At 44.8% G+C, this 21,900-nt stretch overlaps 1 protein-coding gene across 1 annotated transcript; it reads right to left on the reverse strand.

The window, feature by feature from the left end:
* Positions 1 to 4,534: 4,534 nt before the first annotated feature.
* On the reverse strand, positions 4,535 to 20,517 carry LOC109049965 (adhesion G protein-coupled receptor B1). The gene is made up of 32 exons (XM_042776132.1): positions 20,105 to 20,517; positions 17,107 to 17,955; positions 16,332 to 16,481; positions 16,148 to 16,243; positions 15,899 to 16,063; positions 15,650 to 15,814; positions 15,335 to 15,499; positions 15,047 to 15,211; positions 14,855 to 14,956; positions 14,615 to 14,721; positions 14,327 to 14,521; positions 14,169 to 14,237; positions 13,386 to 13,494; positions 13,132 to 13,275; positions 12,973 to 13,048; positions 12,585 to 12,687; positions 12,386 to 12,429; positions 10,536 to 10,659; positions 9,508 to 9,611; positions 9,191 to 9,293; positions 8,957 to 9,107; positions 8,802 to 8,871; positions 8,641 to 8,707; positions 8,472 to 8,557; positions 8,216 to 8,387; positions 8,041 to 8,136; positions 7,914 to 7,950; positions 6,988 to 7,622; positions 6,837 to 6,872; positions 6,639 to 6,743; positions 6,448 to 6,498; positions 4,535 to 6,343 (listed from the first exon to the last, which is right to left on the reverse strand). The coding sequence occupies exons 2-32, from the start codon at positions 17,816 to 17,818 to the stop codon at positions 6,146 to 6,148; spliced, it is 4,602 nt and encodes a 1,533-aa protein (XP_042632066.1). The 5' UTR covers positions 17,819 to 17,955; positions 20,105 to 20,517; the 3' UTR covers positions 4,535 to 6,145.
* Between the last annotated feature and the right edge of the window lie 1,383 nt (positions 20,518 to 21,900).

Here is a 21,900-nt window from a genome sequence, read left to right on the forward strand (position 1 = left end):
CACATCTGGATTGCATGAAAAGCAAGACACAGGAGAAGAACGTTCAACACTTTTTCTTATTCGTATGGTTGAATTGGATCATTGAAAGTCAGCAGCAAAGACATTGGTTGATAAAATGGGATTAAATACATAAAGGATATTTGTGTTATGTACACACAATTTTCTTAGTTTTTTATTGATTTTGATGAATGCTGAATCTGTTTTTGTGTAAGTGAGATGAGTAAATTCATGTTGTTGACATTTAGTCTAGATATACACTAACATCATGTTCACACAGCGCACACACCGCTCTGAACCCACTCCTGATTCTCTCAACATGAGCACAAGAGAGCTGTCAGTCAATACATGACGAAGTTACTGCCAATACTTGTTTGAAAAAGTAACTCTGATATTTTTTGTAAATTAAAAACTAATGCGTTACTCTACTAGTTACTTAAAAAAGTAATCTGATTACGTAACTCGTGTTTCTTGTAATATGTTAACCCAAACAGTTTTGAGTATAATATTGTTGAATGAACGTTCGATTAACGTTACTGGAAAATTACTTTACGTTACTCTGCCAGAACGTTCCCTGTTAGCTGGCTTTGTCCTGATAGAGTTTCCTCTAGAGTTTCAGAAGAGATCTCAACAATGTCTCAAACTGTGGTTCATATTGAGATCTTTTTAATGCACAATCTCAGTATGAACTCGGTCATTTCTCATCAGATGAGCTGAGCTGTGATCTGCTTTGATTTTTTTGTTCTGGTCTCTAATTTAATTGTTTGATTTTGTTTTATTCCTCCAGACTAGTCTGTGGATGAACATCTGAGTCCATACTTACATGAAACACAACTGAGAATAAAGTTAAGACTCTAGAGGGTTATACAAGAGTAACATCTTAGAAATGACATGTTTCTCTGGGGTCTAAAAGTCGAGACCATCCTGACCTACGGACCTCTCTCTCTCACACACACGATGAGCTGGTGGAGGAATGATCAGCTGAAATGAACAGTGGTAGCTGAGAGCCGCTGAGCCATTAGATGCTCCCGAGGCCCATCATGTTACCATAGTAACAGGGCTGCAGAGAAGAGGCTGGGTGCTTTATGTTGCCATGGTGATAATGGCTGGAGAGGACAGTTTCACACACTTTCACAAACACACCTGAGGAGAGAGAGAGTATTCAGATGGTAATAAATCAGCAAATTAATGTTGAACTAGAGTGCAACAAATAATGCAAAGTGTCAGTTGTTCCTGGAGGTCGAGCGTCCTGCAGAGTTCAGCTCCACAACACAGCTTAGCCAGCTCATTAAGATCTCCAGCAGCACTGGATCATTACAGAGCAGGGCTGGAAAGCTCTGCTGTAAATGGAGTTTGTCCAGGATGTTGCTATGCAGTTGCGAGTGTGATCTGGTGGTTGCTAAGGTGTTTTTGGTGGTTATGTTGTTGCTAGGGTGTCCAGGATGTTGCTATGCAGTTGCAAAGGCGATCTGGTGGTTGCTAAGGTGTTTTGGTGGTTATGTTGTTGCTAGGGTGTCCTGAGTAGTTGCAAAGCAGTTGCTAAAGTGTTCTGAGAAGTTGCTATGCAGTCACTAGGGTGTTCTGAGGGGTTGCTATGCAGCTGTCTAGAGTATTGTCGGTTATTGCTATATTGTTTCTAGGATGTTCTGAGCAGTTTCTAGGGTGTTAATGGTATTTATGTTGTTGCTGTGGTGTCCTGAATAGTTGCTATGCAGTTGCTAAGGTAATAAAAGGTGTTGCTATGCATTTGCTAGGGTAGTTTTGGCGGTTATGTTGTTGCTAGGGTCTTCTGAGTAGTTGCTACAGTGTTGTGTATGGTTGCTATGTTCCTAGGTTTGCTATACAGTTGCTAAGGTGTTCTGAGAAGTTGCAATGCAGTAGGGTGTTCTTATTGGTTGCTATGCAGTTGTCTAGAGTATTGTTGGTTGTTGCTATGTTGTTTCTAGGGTGTTCTGAGCAGTTTCTATGCAGTTGCTAGGGTGTTCTGGTCGTTGCTAGGGTGGTCTGAGTAGTTGCTATGCAGTTATCTAGAGTATTCTTGTTGGTTGCTATGTTGCTAGGGTCTTCTGATAAGTTGCTATGCAGTAGCTAGGGCGCTCTAAGACGTTTCTATGCAGTTGTCTGGAGTATTCTTGTTGGTTGCTTTGTTGTTGTTAGGGTGTTCTTAGTAGTTTCTATGAAGTTGTTAGGTGTTATGAGGAGTTGCTTTGCAGTTGTCTGGAGTATTTTTGGTGGCTACAATGTTATTGCTAGGGTGTTATGAGTATTTACTATGCAGTTTCTAGGGTGTTCAGAGAAGTTGCTATGCAGTTGCTTGGGCAGTCTGGTGGTTGCTAGGGTGTTTTTGGTGGTTATGTTGTTGCTAGGGTGTTCTTATAAGTTGCTATGTGGTTGCTAGGGTGTTCTGAGTGGTTGCTATTTGGTTGCTAGGGTGTTGTGGATGATTGGTATGTTGTTGCTAGGGTGTTCAAAGTAGTTGCTCTGTGGATGATCTAACGGTCATGTATTAGTCAGTAAAGCCGGCTAGCGCTAAATCGGTGCTTTCAAAGTGGAGCGGCATTTAATAGACAGAGCCGTAGCTGACAAGCTACGCAATATGGTATCCTAGGGTATGCCTTCGTCGCGTTCATTATCCCAGATGTATTGCCTTCGACTGACTAGATACGCATGATCATATCGTTAGATATATCGCCCAGCCCTAGTTTGTGTGGTTTTTTTTTGGTTGCTAGGGTGTTGTGGATGATTGGTGTGTTGTTGCTAGGGTGTTCAAAGTAGTTGCTTTGTGGTTGCTAGGGTGTTGTGGATGATTGGCGTGTTGTTGCTAAGGTGTTCTGAGTAACTCATTCAAACTGCTGGAAGTTTCAGCACATGACTAGCAGCTCTAGTACTAGTGATGAGAGACTTAACTAACAACACTAACTGAACACAGATGAAAACAAGTCTAGTGTACTTTAGCAGTGGTTTCTCTCAGCTGAAGCGATCTGACAGACTGCAGTGAGCTGAACGCTTGAGTAGACTGGGTTGAATCCCCGGGCTGTTGAGAGCTGTTCCCTGTGGATCTGAACTACAATCTCAAGTCCGTTGGCATTTTGCCATGACGCAGGAGCACAGCTGTAATCCCAGAGCTTCCACTTTCTCATTTACGCCAGCGCCATCATGTGACTCACAATATTCAACAGTGCAATTACCTTCTCTTGGCTTGAGAGAAACAAGACAAAAACCCACACAAATGTTTGAGTGGCACATTCATACCATCATGAGGAATGAAAAAACAGCCCTGCACACAATTACTCCTGCTGCACCGAGAGCATTCGGCATTTACATCCAGCCCTCTCCGACATGAGAGCCGCTGCAGTGCTTTATGGGTCGCATTCTAAATGCCACTGACTAACTGCATGACACACATGAGCTTTGACTCAAACAAAAGGACTGAAATGAGCAGTGAGGAGAGGCATATGGAGAGGGTGATATATGAGAATAACAGTTCACCATCATCATCATCATCATCATCATTAATATAATCATCATAATAATTAAAGGAGTAGTCCATGAATGAATGTGAAAATTATTGGGTGTCTTTATTCCTTCCTTCTGCCTAGCAACCACGTAGCAACTACCAGAACACCCTAGCAACTGCATACCAACTACTCAGAACACCCTAGCAACATTATAACAACCACCAAGAACACCCTAGCAACTGCATAGTAACCACTCAGATCACCCTAGCAACTATATAGCAACCACCAAGAACACCCTAGTAACTGCATAGCAGCTACCAAGTGCACCCTAGCAACTGCATAGCAACCACTCAGAACACCCTAGCAACAATATAGCAACCACCAAGAACACACTAGTAACTGCATAGCAGCTACTCAGAACACCTTAGCATTTAACACAATAAACTGAGGCTGACGTAATGAGTTTATTGTGGTGTCCAGCAGTACAGGTTAGTTTTCACGCTCATATATTAATAGAGATCCTGTAAACAAAGGAAACCTTGTTTTTTCTGTAATGAGCTGAATATGCCTGCTGCGTAAAAACATATTCATTTCCTGAGAGAAAGAGCGTGATGCTAACAACCAAATTATAGATAGGTTAGTCATTTGATTTATCCTGCTGCTGTGTAACGTTTTGCTCATCTATAGACCAAATGGAAATAGGCCTTTTGGGAAAAATAATTAGTAATTATATTGACGTTGATGACAATAATTCAATATTTATTCATAAAAAGACATTAGGCAAGAAAACAAGACATCTTAAAGCAGAATTTCCCCCAAACTGCCATCATTAAAGCTGGAGTATGTGACGTTTGTGGTATCAGTTTCATGTTCAGAGCGAGTCAGTGGTAGTTTGATCTGTTGGCATCTCAACTTCTGTCATCATGTGAGTTTGGAGCGAGACTGAAATGTTTGACTGACCAATGAGGAGGGAGGGGGAGTGCTTGGGAAACCCAACAGTCATGCTTTTTGCAGTTCTGCTTGGTGCTGCTTATATTGCAGAAACAACTTCTTCAGGAAAGTGAAGAACAGACACTGTGTAATTTTAGGTTTTTATTTTATTAGAAACGAGACACTTTGACTTATTGTTCTTAAAACTGTACAATCACAAGAGGAAGTCAAATACATAGAGACTCTGGTGCTGGAGATTCAGACAGACATCGGGAACCTCACGCAAACTTAGAGACGCGAGGAAGGATATCGGCACACACACAGAGACAAACAGGTTTATAAAACAAGAGACCGTACAGATGACCAAGGTTTAGTGTCTCAACAATATGGAGGAATCAAGTAAAAAACTCTAGGGCATTTTCCTGAAGCACAGTCAGATATATCTCTAGGCTATTACTATATCATATTTTTCTTTCCTGAACATTTTATTAGCAGCAAAACACAACGTCTTGTTTTGTCCTTCATTTAATAGCTAATACAGTCCGTGAACAGTGTTGTCATAAAGGTTTCTATAAGCTCTATAAAGACAATATAAAACTCTGAAAATGGTTAACAAAATCTTGCCAAGATTCTGATGTCAGTCCTGCTTGGGCATCAAGCATCTGTCCTCATATTGCACTGATGCCAGTCTATTGTTTGGCATAAATACTGCACTGGGAATCTCTCCCGCCGGCACTGCGGAAGTTCACAGGTGGGCAGGAGCCCATAACGTGTGCTGGGGCTTTGTTCAAAAGGCCGTAGAAAGAGCCGCTGGTGGGAATGGAAGGAACACAGTGGTCTGATCCAATGGAGTGGAGGAAGAAACAACAGCTCATCCTCAAAGAGTCCAAGGCTACACAGTCACTGCTGCTCCAACTACATTACCCAGAATGCAGAGAATATCAGCTGCTCATGCTGGGATAGTTCGTCCTGCTGCTGTTTCGGGAATGAACAAATGGTTTGATACAGTACTTAAAAATAAATGTCGAACACAGGTATGAAGACAAGAGGAGAAACACGATCATCCAAATCATAGCATGATCATAAGAACAAAGAAGTATCATTAATAATAATAACTCATTACAATAATAACATAGGAATCATGGAAAGTAAATGCTCAGCTCTTTATAGTCAAGTTTTCAGTACAATTATTTCCCCAAAGTTTGATGGAAGCGTCCAGAAATGCTTCGCGCAAAGTGCTAAAAACAAAGACCACAGCGATGGCAGTTCATCTGTGTCCATTCGGCACAGCAAACAACCCCTAGAGGCTCATGGGAGACATCAGCCTCTTGACCGAAGAGAACGCTCTGGAAGGGGCCACCAAGGGCCAAACTCGAGCAGCCAAGAAAGCGTTCGACCCTCCTGCAGGAAGATTCGCACCATTCCAAAACAGAATTGTGGAAAAATGAAAGGGCACAGGCGGGCGTCCACACCACCTCCTGGACCAGATGGAAGCGTGTTGGGAAAAGCTCTCGATGAACCAACCAGGAATTTCTGCTCGCATGGAGTTCGGAAAACCTTTCTCCCCGTCCAGACACCTTCTAATGACTGAGGTCAGTGTCATCTTGAGCTGAGAGCTACTTCTGAAGCCGGAGAGACACATATTCAAATGACAGACGGGTACAGGTACCTCGCTGCCCTCTTCATGCTCATCCTTTCATTTCTGCTCTCTTTCCCAAATCAAAAGCAGACCGAGGTGTTCAGGGTTAAATGCTGTGCCCTCACACCTCTGTCTGCAGGTCGATGATATCTTGGCCCACCAAAGGGATGGTCGCTCCGGCCTTCTCCCATTCCATACCCTGGAGATCCAGAGGAGACGCCTGCAGCGGCTCCATGTCCTTCCTGACCCAGGCAGGAGGAGACGCCTGGGACCTGCTCATGCTCTCCCAGGACCGATCCATTGCTCCCTGCTGCTTATCCTGGAAAGAGACACCGGGAACAGAGTTACAGACCCTGCAGTTGGCATTGAATGAGAAAACGAATGTGAATGCTTCACAGGCAGTCAAAAGATCAAGACACTTACGCTGTGGTTTGTCTTGTCGCTTCCAGCGGAGGAAACACTCCATCTGACAGACTGCAGAAATAAGACAGCATTACTCTAAATACCAAACGATTGAGAGTAAGAGTGTTCGTGTCCGCAGGACATTAAATAATGGCTGCTCTGATGCAAACATGGGAGAGTTCCACTAATGACCGTATCGTTTAGCGGCTCACCTTGCTGTCAGACGCCGGAGACTCCCTGTCCTTCTCAGCATGATGCATCTTCCTGTTGAGGTCCTGAAACATGTTCTGATGGCGTTTTCGTGTGTGCATGATTTTCTACATGACAGAGAAAGGAAAGGGTTAAGACTGCACTGTTGTAGATTTACATTCATCTACTGTACAGTGGAAAACTCTGTAGGGAGTAACTACCTCAAAATCCAGTTCTGCATAACGAGATTTCTGCCTCTGTGAGAGTTAAGCAGGAGAAGCCACAGCAAACTTTAGTGTCACGTACATTGCATAATTCATTTAGATGCAGTGTTCAGCAGTGGCATTAGCAAGAATAAATGGCGTCTCTTACCCCCTCGCTGACCTCCAAAGAACTCATGGACAAGGTAGAGATGGTTTCGCTCTTGGACATCATGGAGTTCATGGAGTCGAACGTGTCACCCAGACTGCTAGTCACATGACTCTCGCTGGAGATGTTGTGGATGTTCTGAATGGGTGAGTCGCGCTCTGAATATGATACGCTGACACGGTCAGCGGGGAGAGTCTTGACAGCGTAGGCGGCTTGCGGTTCGGCGAAGGTTCCGCTCAGATGCATGAGACGGGCCTGCGGGAGCTCGGTGCTGATGTTGTATTTGCTGGAGCCGATGGAGTCGTCCTTGGGTTTGGCACGAAGGGTGGAGGTGGTGTTGGGCAGGAGCACATAACCGCTGCCGTCTGGACAGACGCTCTCGGCCTGAGCGAGGGCCAGATCGGCATCCAGCTGCTTGAAGAGCTCGCTGTCACACACGTACACGGGTTTGCCACAGGACAGGTCGACTCCACGACCTTTCTCTCTCCGCAGGGTGAGGGTGTGGCTGGAGTATTCAGGGAGGGGGGGAATGTGGCTCTTTCCGCTGGGGTTGGACGGAAGGGTGTGGAAGTTTGGGCCGAGGGGCAGGGGCATCTGTGGAGGGGGCATCTTCTCCTCGGAGGAGCTCTTCATTCCACCTGAAGGGAGGCAGACAGGCATGTGAGAATACAGTCCTCTTGGAGCCCATAGCAACCCTTATTTAGTTTCTTATCAGTACCGAAACATAAGAACACCTCATGTTTCATGCTCTAAGGTAGAGGTGTCCAATCCAGAGTTTAGCTACAACCAGCTTCCAGTTTCTAGTAATCCTAAAAACAACTGATTCAGCTGTGTTTAATAAGGGTTAGAGCTAAATTCTCCAGGAACAGGTTTGGACACCCCTGCTCTAAGGTGATAAGAATGTGGTGATCTGTTGATTATATCCTCACCTGGTCGGTTTGAGTCAGCGTCCTTCTCAAAGTCAGACTGTATACAAGAAAGAAAGAGGAGAAATCTGAGTTATAAATACCGTCGTTAGCATTTAAAGTGCATGAGAATACTTGCATGTAGACTCACCACGAGCTGCGTGTGGCCGTTCTGCAGGGAGCTGCCGGAATCACCGTTCCCGTCGTCTTTGCGGTCCACAACACGGCACTTCACTGCCTCCTGGACCTGAAACACGCATGTTTATGAGCTCTGGCATACTCAAAAATGTTAAACGCACACCTGCTTCGATTGTGAGTGTACTGACCTCTCTGCGTAGGATGCAGTGCACCATGACAATGATGAATCCCTCCAGAGAATCGAAGACAGCGAAGAGGATCTGGAACAGTGCGGAGCGGCGGTCTGTGATGGCCAACACGGCAGACATCCACGTCAGTGCGAGAAGAGGGAGAACCACACAGGAGCTCCACAGCGACGCCCTGCAGTACAGTGCATTTAATACAACATGCTCTGGACTCTACAATGTGACTGACGTTTAATTAGGTATGTATAGTATTTCTTACCCAGCTCTCTCTTTCAGCTTAACATCTGTGATGCCATCCTTGGACACAAGCTTGTTGAAAACCAGAATTCCAATCACCATGTTGACCTGAAAATACACAGAAAGATGTCAGTGAAGACTCAAAACTGCACATGCTTTCAATCATGCAGTGACCAAGAGTGGCTCCTCACCAGAACGACAGCAGCTGCTGGACCCACAAATGAGTACAAGAGACCTCCTTCAAGAGACAACCAACAGCTGCAGAGAAAGAAGAAGAAACACCAGTGTTAAACTCACAAAGACACAGACAGAAAGAGAAAGACAAGCAACGCATGAGATGGGAAATACTCACTAGTTGACAGTGCCGTAACCTTTGGCTTTGGTGAAGCCGACAGAAATGGCGACGACTAAAGCGGGCAGACCTAAGAGAGAATCCAGAAAGAGTTAAACACCCCATCACACAAGACATGCAACACTCTCCAAAAACAACAACACAAACACACTCACCCCATCCCAGACACAGGAAGCGCTTGCGGATGATGCGGTTACGCAGGCGGCCTGTAACGGCCATGTAGGACTGCCACGCCTCCGTCAGGACCCAACAGAAAGAGGACAGGAAGAAGAAATGCAGGAACGCTGCCACCAAGGCACACATGACCTGCGAGAGACAGACGGAATGAGAGGTGAGCTGTTGGTCATTGGAGCTGATGTGAATGGTCAGCTTCAGGCTCAGGTTTATACCTTGTTGCGCGCTTGCGTCTGACTGATCAGAATGAGGGCGTTGGAGCAGATGATTGACAGACAGAAGTTGATCAGGATCACTGAGCGCTCAGAACGGATGTACCTGAGAAGTAAAGAAACAATTAATGAAATCCAATCATTCAGAATTTGACGCTATTGTAGTTCCAGTCTGCTTCCTAAAAACTGGTCTTTAATTATCAGATGAATGGCTTTTTAGTATATAATATTTCATGTTTCTCTTCAGGTTAATACATATAACAGTACACAAATCATTCAGTCGGTAAATCAAGCATCAAGTGCAATGGTAAGTTTCTTACTTCCACACAGAGACATAGATGATGATGAGGAGGAGGAGGGTGAGGGACGACACCCCGCATCCCACAATCATCGTAACCGACGGCAACAGAGACTTATCCATGTTCTGTGAAGAAACACAGTAACATCAGTGTTAATGCATGTGCGCACACACACACACACACACACAGAAAGCTCCCTCTGGACAGAATGACTGGCAGAAACAGGGCAGCTGATGTGAAGGAGACGTGAAGGTGAGAGAGAAGCTCCACATTCCTTCACTGCTGCTCCACATTAGCACTTTTAAATGACGCCAGGTGTGTGTGTGTGTGTCCGGCAGGTGGACAATTTTCACCTCTGAAATTATTAGTGTTACACACTTAACACACCTGTGGACACACACACACACCACAGTAGGTGTGTGATACATTATGAGCTGCTTTCCTCCTTCATTTGCCCTTGCAGAATGAAACACATCATAATATTTTCTCTCTCTCTCACACACACACACACACTGAAGGCATATAACAGGTCTTTTAAACCCGGTTGCACTGCGCAACGCGACGCGTCAAACCAGCGCGTTCTGTTTGGACGCGTTGCGTTGCAGTGCAGGGCTGTTTTTTTCGCTTGGTGCTGATAACCGAATTACAGCGCGAGGCTGCGGATGCGGTTACCATGGCAACTGCTTCTGCACCAAAAAGATAAAAAACAACGACGATTCCGATCACGCAAACGCATTAAAGCACCGAAAAAACACATGTGTGAAATCAACCAATCCATCACCGATCATCAGACTCCTGAAGAACATGATGTCCTGATCACAACACCGCATCATCTCGATCAGCTGTCGATCAAACCATCATTAGATGAAGATTAAACTCACGTGAAAGACGATCACATCCGATCACCCGATGATCGATGAAGAACGAGATTAACGGCAGCATCGATTTTCTCTCTCTCTCTCTCTTTCTCTCTCTCTCTCTCACACACACACACACACACACACACAAACAAACAAACACAGACGGTCCGGTGATGATCGGACACTTACCAGATCAGGGTTCGGTCGCGCAATCAGGGCGAATGTGGAGAGTCCGTCACACACGCATGTGGTGCTGGAGTCGCGCGACACAGATCTGCAGCCGCGCGCGGACCAGGAGCCGAGCAGAGACGCGCTGCGCGCACACACACACACAAAGGTTAGACACACTGTGAAATAAATCCGCGCACACACTCAGCAGCAGAGCAGCTCATCTAGACTCTCACACACTCCAGACCACAGTACAGTGATGCTACACAGCGTGCTATTCACATGCAACTCCAGCTTGTCCAAATGGTTCTTCTTGGTGATTTTATAATGTGCTCAGAACAAAAAAATAAAGGTTCTTTACTGGCATCGATGATTCCATGAACCTTTAACATCCAAGGAACCACTAAAGGTTCTTTATATTGTAAAATGGTTATTCAGATCATTAAAATATTCTTCACACTAACAAAAAAAAAATTCTTTAAAGAACTGATGACTGAAAGCTTCTTTGGGAACTAAAAATGCTTCTTCTATGGCATCACTACGAAACCCTTTTGGAAGCTATTTTTAAAGAATGTTTAGTCTGAAATGCTGAAAATATTCTTCATGCATAATCCAATGTTATTATATTTTACACTGTTGTTATGCTAAATTAGTTATTTTTAGTATCTTATTTATTTGCTTTTCTTTCTATCACTATTTGTGTTCATATAGTCTGTATTTGACAATATTGCATGTAAAACTGATGAATTGCTTCCTCTTTTGTAAGTTGCTTTGGATAAAAGCGTCTAGTAAATGCATACATGTAAAACATTCATGCCAATAAAGTCCTGGTGTATTTCAAAGATATTCTTCAAACACACCAATAAAGGATCTGATAGCACAGAAACACAACTGTTTCTCTTTGTGTGTGTGTGTGTGTGTGTTTGGCACGGGTCTGATGGCAGGTGGTTGAGCTCATGTCCTGTGAGAGACAAAGACTCCCCGATCGCACAATCACACCAGTGTCACAGGAGGAAAATCACACGGAAAAAAGAGAAACGGATAGCTGTGTTCTGAATGCTGATTGGTCAATACTGTGCAACCAAAAATAAATTTGTAAGAACGTTCTGCTAACCTTCCCATTACATTCTGAAAACGTTCTCCATTTTTAAATGTTTTAAAAACGTTTTTTTCATGGTTATGTGAATGTTAGAGAAAACATTAAGTGATGTTCAGTTTTATTATTCTGCAAATCTTACGTGAACGTCACTTTTGAAAAAAACATTTTCAACTAATTTCCAACTAAAACGTTTCAGAAAAACATTCCATTAACAATGTATTACCATTTTTGAGAACGTTATTATAGATCAGATAACTTTTAACAAGCAATCTAACAATGTTACTGGAAGAACGTTTGCTCATAACTTTGCCAGTGCATTTTGAGAATGTTCCCTGTAAATACATGACGTTAATAAAATATTGTTTTAATTAACATTTGTAAAATTTATGGCGAAAATATCAAAATGTGTTTTTTATATACTAATAGATATATGGAACTCAGAGATCTGAATGCTTTGATTTAAAGATGGAAATGAGGTTCCCAACTTTGATCAGAAGTGTGTTTGTGTGTGTGAGTGTGTGTACGTGTGAGTGTTTGTGTGGGCAGTGTGATGGTGAAAAGAACCATTGAAGGTTTTGAATGTGCTGTGAATATTCATGAGGTCATAAGTGATGTGTGTAAGGGGGCGGAGGCTCATTTGCATATGATTAGCAGTTGTCAGGGAGGTGTGGAGATGACACACTGTACTGAGGGCAGAAGAGAGTGTGTGACCTTTAGAGCTGCAACAACACACACACACACACACACACAGAATCACAAGTGTTCCACCCACCTCTCGCTCTCGTCCCAGGCGATGCAGGTCTCGTTCACGGTGCCCTGCAGAGAGACAGAGAGAGACGGGCGTGAGAGGTCTGGTTAGGGGGAGTTTGATCTGTGTCATATGTCACTTCCTCCATAGTCTTTAACTGCACACACACACTCAGAACAGAACAGAACTGAACAGAACCAAGTTGGTTTCCATGGCGACTCACATTGTGCAGGTGTGGGAAGTCAATCTCAACCGGTGCCGACAGGAAGCCAGGGTTGGGCTTCACCGTTACCGTGACAACCTTCGAGTTGAGCAGCGTGCTGTTGCTACGGGAGACAGAAATGATCAGAATCACTGTTATTGATCACATGCACATCAGTCAAGAGTCACATGTGAAACACCGCACTAATCTTTGCTTTGATATTCCTTCACTATCTGCTCTAAGGTTCCCATATTTTAATAATAACAATTTAAAATTGCATAAGTAAAATAAATAATGAATAAAAACCACGAATATATAAATATAACTTTTGAGTTTTAACACTAAATTCATATGATTTTTGTCTAGAAAATGCCTTTCTAAAAAAATCTGAAAGATTTCACTCTTTTACCTCTGGAAGGACAGGATGGGACCCAGATTTCTGTAGAGAACGATCCCGGTGACAAACCCAGTGCTCTGCTCAGCGTCTACACACACATTCAGAGCTGCATTAGTCTCATTACACACGAAACACAGGTCAGAATATGTGTGTGTGCGTCTGTGTGCGTACCTGGCACATCTAGACTCAGAGCGCTGCGGGACACTTTGACTTTCTCTTCTGAATTGCGGACCCAATCGATTATCCCACGCCAGCCCTTCAGGGGGAAGGTCACATCGGAGGTCATGGTGCGCGGACGCTTCTGGATGCTGAGCTCTGAAGGAATGGTCAGAAAACACCAGTCAAACAAACACACACACCCACAGCATGTGCTGCACTCATATATCCACCTGTTGCCCCACACTCGTGACCTATTTCACACTCACCAAGATTGTCGGTGATCTCATAGATGTCCTGGAAATCTCTCATCTGACGTCCGATCATGTCAATGAAGTTCTCGATCAGACTGAAGAACTCCTTGATGTTTGCGCCCATCTGCAGATCAAAACAGCATTGTTATTGCTAACCAAAACTATTATAAAATCATTTTCTTTAACTAAAATAAAGCTGAAATAAAATAAAATATAAATATTAAATGAAAAACTTAAACTTAAAAAAACTAACCGAAATAAACTAACTTTATGTTGAAGTACTAAAACTGAAATTGAATATTAGTAATTAATACTAGCAAACATTTAATTAAATCTAAATTAAATATAATAATTATCTAATATATATGCATAGAATTATATAAATATATAATAAAAAATCAATATATGATATAAATGAAAGTTAAATAAAAATATATTAAAAAAAAATGACAGTATCACTAAAACAAAACTTACTACTAAGAAAATTACTGCAACAATCTTTAATTAAAATTTAAATAAAAAATAAAATAAAAAATAAAAATAAAATTTATGAATACTATATTAGTATATGAATAGCACTAAAATAACATGCACACATAGAGAATCTCTCAGTTCTTTCTCAGAATGGTCTGGTGACTGATTCATTCGTGTGTGTTAGAGCTGTTGTGCGTCTCTGACGTGTGTGTGTGGGCGTGTGAGGTGTTGGCGTTGTCTGCTGTCGCAGATTGGCATGTGGGTGCGCTCGATTTCTCTGCTTCTTTATTTCTCCTTTCACCCTCTTTTGGCATGATGACTTACCAGTTGAGCTTCGTCCCATTTCTCTCGGTGTGTCTCCTGCAGTAAGTTACTGATGGTGTGAGCGTAATTCTGTGGGTCAAACAAATCAATGTTATTAGATCAGAGCTTCTATCATATACACTTTTCCCATCATCGTTATGTGCTTCGGTTTTGCAAACCTCCACATCTGCATTGCTCAGGCTCATCTTTGATCCTCTAAAGATCTCCGTGCTGTTCCTCAGGACCTCCATCACAGCCAGCAGGTCACCGCTGTACTTTATATTGTCAGTCGACACCATCCTCACTTTAGACAGCACTTCAGATACGCCATCAACCAGCTCACCGCTCTGAGACCGAGTCACGTTATCACGCATCTGGAAGGAGAAGGACCTTTGAGAACTCTGTCCTGAGGCCTTTAGGCCAACATGAAGTACTAGTATGTTGTAAACGGTGTCTGTGAGGCTTACCACGTTCTGGATGTCCTGGAATTCCTTGGAGATGCATTTGATGTGAGTGGGGTTCTCCCAGAAGGCCAGGCCCACGGCATCCAGAGTGCATCTGCGGAGGATCAGGCCTGCAGGAGTCAGGGAAAGCAGGGTTAATGCAATCCAGAGGAAGAGACTGTCTCTTTCACTAAAATCAGGCCGTGACCTAAATTCAAAACACAATAACTAGAGCGCTGGATGACTGAGATCTCTGAACAGTACCTGTGGCATCGGAAGGGCAAGACACAGCCGCTGTGTCACCCGCGGGTGTTTTCTTCCACACCACACTGCCGTAGTTCTCCTCTCCGCAGATCTCATGAGGTTCTGCGAGACACATTTTAAAGCACTTAAAGAGGTTGCCTCAAAAATGGCACGTAGATTGCTGTCAGTAAAACATCTGGTATGAGTTCTCACCTGGGCACCGCTTCTCATTGCAGTTTCGCAGTTCTTTTTTATCTCCGTTGCAGGGCTCTCCATTAAAGAAAGGTCCTTCACACACTCTATGTCTGAGCTGATGACCTCCACCGCAGGACTTGCTGCAACTGCCCCATGAGCTCCACAACAGCCATCTCCCATCCACTAGAGGGCGACAACAAACTTGAGTATCTTTCATAAAAAACACTTGCTGAGCCATTTAGGGACCATTCACAAGAAACACTTCATATTCATGCATTAGAAAGCATTTGGAGAGGAATACTGTACCTGGGCAATCTTTGAGGAAGCAGTTGGTAGTTTCTTGCCATTCTCCTCTGCACTCTGAGCCTCCGTACGAGGGGCCATTACACTCACGAGTTCTCTGCATCGTTCCATTTGAGCAAGAGGCAGAGCAAGGTGTCCATGCGGACCAGTCGTTCCAGTAGCCATCAACTACGGAGAGGGGAAAGACAGAATAAATTATTATTATTGAAGCTCCAAAGTCATCTTTCTTGTTGAATTTGAAAAGGCCTTGCCTTATTGAGGTGAACAGTGCCATCTGGTGTTGAGATCTAGAATAGTGATCAGGCTATGTTTACTGACCTGGGCAGACAGCGATGTTGCAGAACTTGGTCTGTTTGACAGGTCCGCGGCAGGGTTCTCCGCTGTGCTGAGGCTGTTTGCAGGTACGGACACGATCACGGTATCCACGACCGCAAGTGGATGAGCACAAACTCCAGGGAGCCCATTCGTCCCATGCTCCATTCACTGCAAACACATCATTGTTTATCAATCCCTCATTCCATGATCCAGACAAATGAAAGTAGGCATTGTATGTGTGATCTGAAGTACCTGGACAGGCGGCGGTGTTGTTGCAGGGTCGATTCTCTCTCAAAGGGCCGGTGCACTGGGTGCTGTAAGTGGACCTCATGCAGGAGCGTGTGCGAGATTGCATGCCTTCACCACAACTTACGGAGCACACACTCCACGAAGACCACGTGTCCTGCTTGATCTCTTCTGCAGCATAACAAAGAGTTTGATTTAGCAAAACACCTCCACTATTCCAGACTGCTTTCTAATGTTCCAAAAAGAGACACACACCTTTATGAGGGGCCTGATTTGCCATGATTGTGCCATCAGAATCACGCCGCTGGCCGATGATGGAACGCAGACCTTGACTTCTCTGTTGGACTTGACCTGAACAAATCAACACAAACCCACATGTAAGATCTGACAGCATGCTCTTGCAGTCACTGTAGTGCACATTTATGGACGTGGAACTGACCGATGCAGGGCTGAGGGTTGCAGGCCCGTCCTTCCTCTACGACGCCCTCACAGACACCATCCTCAGGCTGGCATGCACGGCTGCGCACCTGAACTCCGCCGCCACACTCGTTACTGCACTCGGACCAGCGGCCCCACCCGCTCCAGCCTTCTGCAAACACATCACACAGATAAGCTTCACATCACTTCTGTTAAGTGCACATGGTGGGTGAGTAATGCTGAAGAGGTGGAGGAGAGGACATTCACTGCAAATGAGTCATGGTAATGCTACTGTCAGCGCTGACATCTGCTGATCAACTCTGGTATCTGCATGCAAACTTCAGGAGCTCAATAGAGGCGTCAAATCTTGCCTGTCAACTTATTGACAATCGATGTGGCATTGTTTTGTCATAAATGTAGGTTTTATGTCAAAGAGGCAGCCGCTATAACAGTGGGGTGAAAAGTCTCTTAGACAAAAACACTTCCAAACCTTTTCTAAACAAAACAGAGCTTTGAAGGCCAAATGCCAGGACACCACATGATATAACCATTTGAAAGGGTGAATTGCCTCTAGTACATGAGACGCTCTTTGGATGTGGTGCTTTTGTAGCCCGGCGGGTTGCTATGACAACCTCAAGCAGAGGGCATTGATTGCTTTAGCGGAGGCTTGGGGAGCAGCTGCTCCTGCAGAACCACATCGACAGGTTTTTTTTTTTCTGTCAGGAGAGCATAAAATTTTGCCTGATTTTTACCAACCAAACAAGTTGCTACTGGAACCTTGCATCTCACACACTTACTTATGATCTCGGCGTTGCGGTTGCTGTCTCTAACGGTGGGCGTGCACTTCTCTGTGTAGACTCCGCCCCTGTAACAGCCAGCTGTCTTCCTCTTGGGCGGTTCCCAACACTGGCAGGGGGTCATCATGATGCCGCAGGGGTTTCCGTGGGTACTGGTTGCCAGGCAATCTTCCAGCCACTGACACAGCATCTCACAGGCTGGCATACTCGGGTTCCTCTTCCCCACGACCAGAAACTCAGCGTTGAACTGGCTGCCTTCGTCGTTCCCTTTATCTTCCTGCCCGGGCTCCATACCAAGTCGTGGCATCACCTTCCGCACTTGCAGGAACTGTTTGCTGGACTCCAGGTAGGCCACCGCAGAGGAAGCATCACAAAGTCGGACCACCTCGTCGAAGCTCTCCATGCCCAGGTACGTGCGAGAGGTCTCCAGGAACGAGTCGAACTGGAAGGTCCGGATCTGTCGTGGGGTGCAAAACTCGGTAGGCTTGGTGATCTTCATGTAGACGGTGTAGCGGCGAGGATCGGGGTTCTGCAGGGTCCAGGAGCATGGCGCTGACGGCAGGGCGGTCTTAGAAGAGAACACACCAAAGAAGCGGCTTTGCTCCAGGGTGGCACAGGTGGCGGATGCTGGCCCAGAGGGAGTGGAGATGCCTGGGGTGAACATCACGCATATACAAGCGCACAGCGCCAATGAGACGAACCACCACTCCATGTTCTCGCTTCAGGAGGACGGGTGGACCCTTTGATAGGAGTTAACTGGGCTTCTTTGATCTGGCAGGGGTTTGATCTTTTTACTACAATGAATGTGGATGGAGGGTTTGATTCTTAACTAGATAGTAGGGGCCATATCTGTGGGAAAACAAGAAACAGAAGGCACTCAGAGTTAGCACTTGTCAATCATAGTAGAAAAGTCATTGTAATAATTATCATACTGGAACAGGTCTGCCATCTGAATCATATCTGTAGTCGAGAGCTCTACCCTCCATTAGCATTAGTGTGCATTCGAACGAGCCCTGTCAGAGTGCTGCCACTAATGCGCGTGCTGCCATTACACTCAGACTATAATTACAGTGCCCTTCACAGGAATCTCTCGCCGCATCGCTCTCTCGTTCTCTCCTGCCCACGCTTTCACACGTGGCACAGCCGATTGCGTCAAACTGACGTCCATGAAGACTCAGCTCGCGCCCACGAAAGTTTCGCGCTGGAAAGATTCTTACAGTGAGAGAGCAGGATATTTCTGCAGGAACACATGCCCCCTCCCTGAAAGAATGCAGCGATTGCAGAACTTTCTCTGCGAGTGTCAAAGTCTGACTGTTGCCATAGCTACAGGTGCTCAAGAAACGTGCGGAGCATCTTTGTGCATTATAAGCTGCACCCCTCTCTTTCCAAGCACAGTCCCTCGCTCTATTATAGAACTTGTTTTCTGGCACATCACTCTCTTTCGCTCAAAGACGCTCATTCAGGGGCGAGATGAAAGAGAGAGAGCAGCTGTGAGAGGTCCTTCTCAGGGAACCAATGACCCCTCATCTTCATCATCACCTTCCTCTTTCTGAACTGATAATGTGAGACTGAAAAACTAAAGCTCAACAGTTGTATAAAATGAGATAAATTGCTGTTCTGTTATGTTAGCTGTCTTCAGTTGCATCACTAATGCAGCTCATATATGATTTTCTGCACTCCATTGAGTTTGAGAAACCAGAAAATATCGACTCTACAGAAAATGAGAGTACTTCAGCTCTGCCACTCAACCTCTTTCTATACCCCAAATAGGGGGTGAAATTACACATTACATCTGTAGTTATGGAAACAGCTGATTTTCGAAAGAGCTGAAGTAGAGTCAGCAGGAAGTGTGTGTCAGAGTGACAGACAGAGAGAGAGACAGACAGATGCACCAAGTGAAGCCAGCACGCTCATTAACCCCTGATGTCTTCTGGCTGGTCTGATCCTGGGATGAATGTTAGATTGTATCTGATCTAAACAAACACAGACACTTTGTTTTTAATCCTGGGAAAGTCTGAGACACACACGACTCTGCCAAGCACGCTCGGAGCCATCTGTGAGCTCAGATCTGCTGCTGAGACATCTCAATGTGTGTCTAGGACTGTCATTACAATAACACACACACACACACACACACACACACACACACACACACACACACACACACACACACACACACACACACACTATCACTGTGTGCATGACCAAACACACACACTTTTACAAAAAAAACACTCATTAAAGACACACACCTGCAGGAAGAATACTTTGCAAAAACATTTCTTTTTTTAACAACATGCCAAAGGAGTGAAACCATGCATTGCAACATAATGCACAATCAAGCTGATTGCAGTGAGATGGGATCAAATAAGAAATAAATTAATTTCTCGCTATGTGCAAATAAATGACTCGGTGAGCGTGCATAGTCGAGCCGCTCGCTTGTGCACGCGCTGCAGACATTATCAGTCAAACTCTGAAAAGAGGAGCCAAATCATCAGTGCGCAACAAGTTTTCAAGTAAACACAGCATGCAAAGCGCATGCACACTGACTTATTATAAAATGCGTTGCAGTTAGAACTTAAGGTACAGATACCGAAAGCAACTAAACTAAGTGTAGAAATTCTTGCGTTGCGTCAATAGTCACTAAGCATTTGACGAACATCATGCTTAAACAAGCATACGCATTAAGTAATCTTCTGTTAATAACGTTTGCAAGAGTTTACTCACATTGGCAAAACGAACTTCTTTTCACTAAAGCCAGACACGAAACCCAATACAAGAAAAATATCGCACCACGGCATCAGCTCTTAGAAGCGAGTGTCAAGAGCGTTTCAGCACCGCGGACAGCGGCACAGCTTCAGCACCATCCATCCATCGATGCATGCATTCATCCACACACACTCAGGTACACATCATCATCAGGTAGTTAAGCACCACTGACCAAACCAAGATCATCCTCGATCACATGTGCATTAAAACAAACGGCTGCTTCTGTTACCTGTTACTGAGTTACTCTTGCGTGTCTAACAAGCGCTCTCCATCCGACAGTCTCAAAGTCTTCCGCGGGAATGCTGGGATGCGGGGACGGGTCAAAACTCGTCCAGACGTCCCGGGCTGGATGTCCAAGTCTCGGTGCACTTCACTTCCACAAGCGCAATGGCACAAAGCGACTCTGACCAAACTCCAGAGAGTTTACTACCAACCTCTTCTAATGCTGCTTCTGCTGCTTCTGTATTCCAGTGAAAGCGAGCGAGCGAATAACGGGCAAAGAACGAACGCGGAGCTCTGGAGGCTCGCTTTTCTCGGTCTGCTTTTTCTCCTGTCGCGGTTGGTACTTGTACTCTCGGCTTCGGAGTCTTGCTGCTTGTGGTCTGAAGTGTTTGAGTCGGAGTGGCGTGTGGCCTCCTCGCGCTGCCTTATAAACCCCTCCACCCTGCGTGGATCGCGCGCACCGGTGAATGAGGCAGCGCGCGGGGGAGAGAGAGAGTGTGTGTGTGTGCGCGCGCGCACTGGACACACAGAAAGACGAAGTGAAACGCCGACGTGCGCACAGACGAGCGCAGAACCGGAAAGAGAGACTTCACGGCGCTTTCTCTCACTGACAGCGAGCGTTACATCATTTCACCTGTTTGCACACACTAATCAATACGACTGACACACATCAAACTATCGACAATCAATTGTGTAAACATGATTATTGGAGTACATTTACCCTTTTAGTCTTTCGACTTCATTACTGCTTTATTCACCTTGTTACTTGCCGCTTCTCTAATTATTTGTGAAACTTACTAGCAATTTCTACCCCACGTTTTTCAGTTTACACCACAATCAAACTACATTTTTTATTCAAGCTGAATAATAAAACAATCACAACACAATTAAACAAATAGTACCACAGTGGCAGGGGGTTATTTGATTGATTTATTCGATACTTTGTGTGTGAGTGTGTGTGTGTGTGTGTGTGTGTGTCGGAAACTTTAAACCATTTAACTGTTTTGTTAATTGAATACTATTTCACGCTTAATTTAATGAGTTACTTGCCGTTTCTCTGTTATTATTTGTGAAATTAACTACTAAAATTGCTTCTACCTCATAAAGTATCATAAAGTATTATTCTTGGATGATATTATCATTACGCGGGGAGTTTATTTGACTCATTTATTCAGTCTTGTGTGTTTGTGGAGTGTGTGTGTGTGTTGTTAGAACTGCAGTGAACTTTATGTGCTTAAGTTTATTTGTTTTTCTCCTCGCCATGCGAACACGCGCGCACACGCGGACTGTGGGCGTCCACGCGCTTCCAGCCAGGAGAGCCTCGCGGGGGAGTCGGCGTTTTCTTCCCAGAGCCGCCAACATGACTACATGACCACAGTAAGTCATGCTGAAAACAGCTCAACTCGTGTGTTTTCTCCACGTCCAGCGCAATATTTACCCAAACCCCGCAGATCTGCTGTGTGTCCGAATAAGTGCCTCTGCTGAGGGCCGATTCCCTCACAAGCGCTTATGAACTTCAGCCAAACTCTGAAATAGAATAAAGAGTGTGAGCGCATTACTCATCAGCGGAAGCAAAGGTAGGAAAACACTTATTCAGTCATGTATGATTCACTGCACTGACAGGAAAATGAAGGCCTGTAACCTGCGCTCAGGAAGATACCTCCTCGAGACCCTGCGGCACCTGTTCACATGCAACTGTCCAACCGAGGAGAGGCCAAAACTCACTCTTAATGCATTCAGTCCAGGTTTAAGAAGAGGCCTGGGCTGCGTTTCCCAGAAGCATCGCAAGCCTGAGTAGATCGT

This window comes from Cyprinus carpio, chromosome A19 (genome assembly GCF_018340385.1).
Source record: "Cyprinus carpio isolate SPL01 chromosome A19, ASM1834038v1, whole genome shotgun sequence".
Classification (NCBI taxonomy): domain Eukaryota; kingdom Metazoa; phylum Chordata; class Actinopteri; order Cypriniformes; family Cyprinidae; genus Cyprinus; species Cyprinus carpio.